Below are 2289 nucleotides of genomic sequence, written 5' to 3' on the forward strand. Positions count from 1 at the left end.
GCTGAAATATTTTTCTTTCTAAAAACACCCTCAAATTGTGACATTTAATAGTAAGGAAGAAAGTATACAAATCAAAGCAGATCTTGCAACGTAAAAAATAAAAGGCTGTGATCGTTTCCTTCGGAAACTTTGGAGAGGAAAGAGGAGGCTGTAGGTGGTCTCCGCCCGCATCCACGCCCTCCATCCACCAACCCCCTGCATCCCCGCCACCCCGCCTCCCCAGGGGCAGGCGCGGCCGGGTTCAGCACCTCGGAAAGCACCCCCTCTCCTTGAGCAGGGATTACGCATGCTCCGATGGGGGCCCCGGCGCAAATAAAACTCGGATACAACGCCTCAGATCACTCACTGCAAGCTGACAACAGCAGAGACACCTCCAAGCAGTGGAGTGGGAAAGATGGAACTTCACCATCTCCAATAAAAGAGCGAAACCTCGCTCAGGCAGCAGCAGCAGCGGCTGCAGAAGCCCACGGGGGGTATTGGGGAGAGAAGGAGGGGCACCCAGAATCTCGCTCCTGAGCCGCCAGGTGCGTTAGGCGCCAGTACCTACGCGACAAGGACAGCGGGAGACGGGCGCGCAGGGAGGCGGTGAGTCTCCACCCTGGAGTGCAGACCTTGAACTTGACCTGAGAATCCCTGGACCGCCAGCCGCTGCTGTCACCCCCTGGGCTCCGTACCTCCCCCTGGGGAGCAGACAGAGCTCCACTCTGGGGACCAAAGTAAGCGCTCCGTGCGCGGGACACCCCGCACCCAGATTTCTAAGCATTGGCTTCCAAGGCTCCCTGGAAAGCTCGTCCCGTGCGCTCTTCTGGGGACCCTAACTCAGGTGGGACCTGCTTCGTTTGTTCGATGATCTAGGGGGTCCTGGGGTACACAGGGGGGCTGCTGCAACCACCCCAGGCCACCATGAGGAAGGCAGCTGGAGGCGACGAGTTTGCAGAACTCTCGAGGCTCCTCCCAGACCTTCTGGAGTCGGCCAACGCCAGCGGCAACGCGTCGCTCCAGCTTCGGGACCTGTGGTGGGAGCTGGGGTTGGAGTTGCCCGACGGCGCCGCCCCTGGGCATGCCCCGGGCAGCGGCGGCGGCGGGACCGAGAGCGCGGACTCCGAGGCCCGCGTGCGGATCCTCATCAGCGCCGTGTATTGGGTGGTTTGCGCCCTGGGCCTGACGGGCAACCTGCTGGTGCTCTATCTCATGAAGACCAAACAGGGCTGGCGCCAGTCCTCCATCAACCTCTTCGTCACCAACCTGGCGCTGACCGACTTTCAGTTCGTGCTCACTCTGCCCTTCTGGGCGGTGGAGAACGCGTTGGACTTCAAGTGGCCCTTCGGCAAGGCCATGTGCAAGATCGTGTCCGTGGTGACGTCCGTGAACATGTACGCCAGCGTCTTCTTCCTCACGGCCATGAGTGTGGCCCGCTACCATTCGGTGGCCTCGGCTCTCAAGAGTCACCGGACCCGAGGGCGCGTCCGTGGCCATTGCTGGAGTCAGCACTGGGAGGACACGTGCTGCTTCTCAGCCAAGGCCCTGTGTGTGTTGATCTGGACCTTGGCCCTGCTGGCCTCCCTGCCCAATGCCGTCTTCTCCACCACCATCAGGGTGATGGACGAGGAGCTGTGTCTGCTGCGCTTCCCCGACCAATCGCTGGGCCGAGACAGGCAGTTCTGGCTGGGTTTGTACCACTCGCAGAAGGTGCTGCTAGGCTTCGTGCTGCCCATGGGCATCATCAGCCTGTGCTACCTGCTGCTGGTGCGCTTCATCTCCGACCGCCGCGTGGTGGGGGTGGAAGGAGGGCCCCCCGCGGCGGGAGGAGGCGTGACCTCAGCCAGCGCTCGGAGACGCGCCAAGGTCACCAAGTCAGTGACCATCGTGGTCCTCTCTTTCTTCCTGTGTTGGCTGCCCAATCAGGCCCTCACCACCTGGAGCATCCTCATCAAGTTCAACGCGGTGCCCTTCAGCCAGGAGTACTTCTTGTGCCAGGTCTACGCGTTCCCCGTGAGCGTGTGTCTAGCACACTCCAACAGCTGCCTCAACCCCATCCTCTACTGCCTAGTGCGCCGCGAGTTCCGAAAGGCGCTCAAGAGCCTGCTGTGGCGGTTCGCCTCGCCTTCCCTCACCAACATGCGCCCCTTCACCGCCACCACCAAGCCAGAGCCCGAGGACCAGCACGGGCTGCAGGCCTTGGCGCCCTTGCAGGCTGCCGCGGAGCCAGACGTGCTCTACTACCCACCCGGCGTGGTGGTCTACAGCGGAGGGCGCTACGACCTGCTACCCAGTAGCTCAGCCTACTGA

The 2289-nt window shown here is 62.0% G+C and overlaps 1 protein-coding gene across 1 annotated transcript; it reads left to right on the plus strand.

Annotated features, from left to right (window-relative positions):
• The first annotated feature begins 294 nt into the window (after window positions 1–294).
• On the plus strand, window positions 295–2289 carry Rxfp3 (relaxin family peptide receptor 3). The gene is made up of 2 exons (XM_070040951.1): window positions 295–438; window positions 856–2289. Exons 1-2 carry the CDS (start codon window positions 295–297, stop codon window positions 2287–2289), a joined length of 1578 nt encoding a protein of 525 aa, XP_069897052.1.

The sequence above is a fragment of the Dipodomys merriami genome, unplaced genomic scaffold (assembly GCF_024711535.1).
Source record: "Dipodomys merriami isolate MVZ:Mamm:240054 unplaced genomic scaffold, mDipMer1.0.p SCAF_30, whole genome shotgun sequence".
Taxonomy (NCBI): domain Eukaryota; kingdom Metazoa; phylum Chordata; class Mammalia; order Rodentia; family Heteromyidae; genus Dipodomys; species Dipodomys merriami.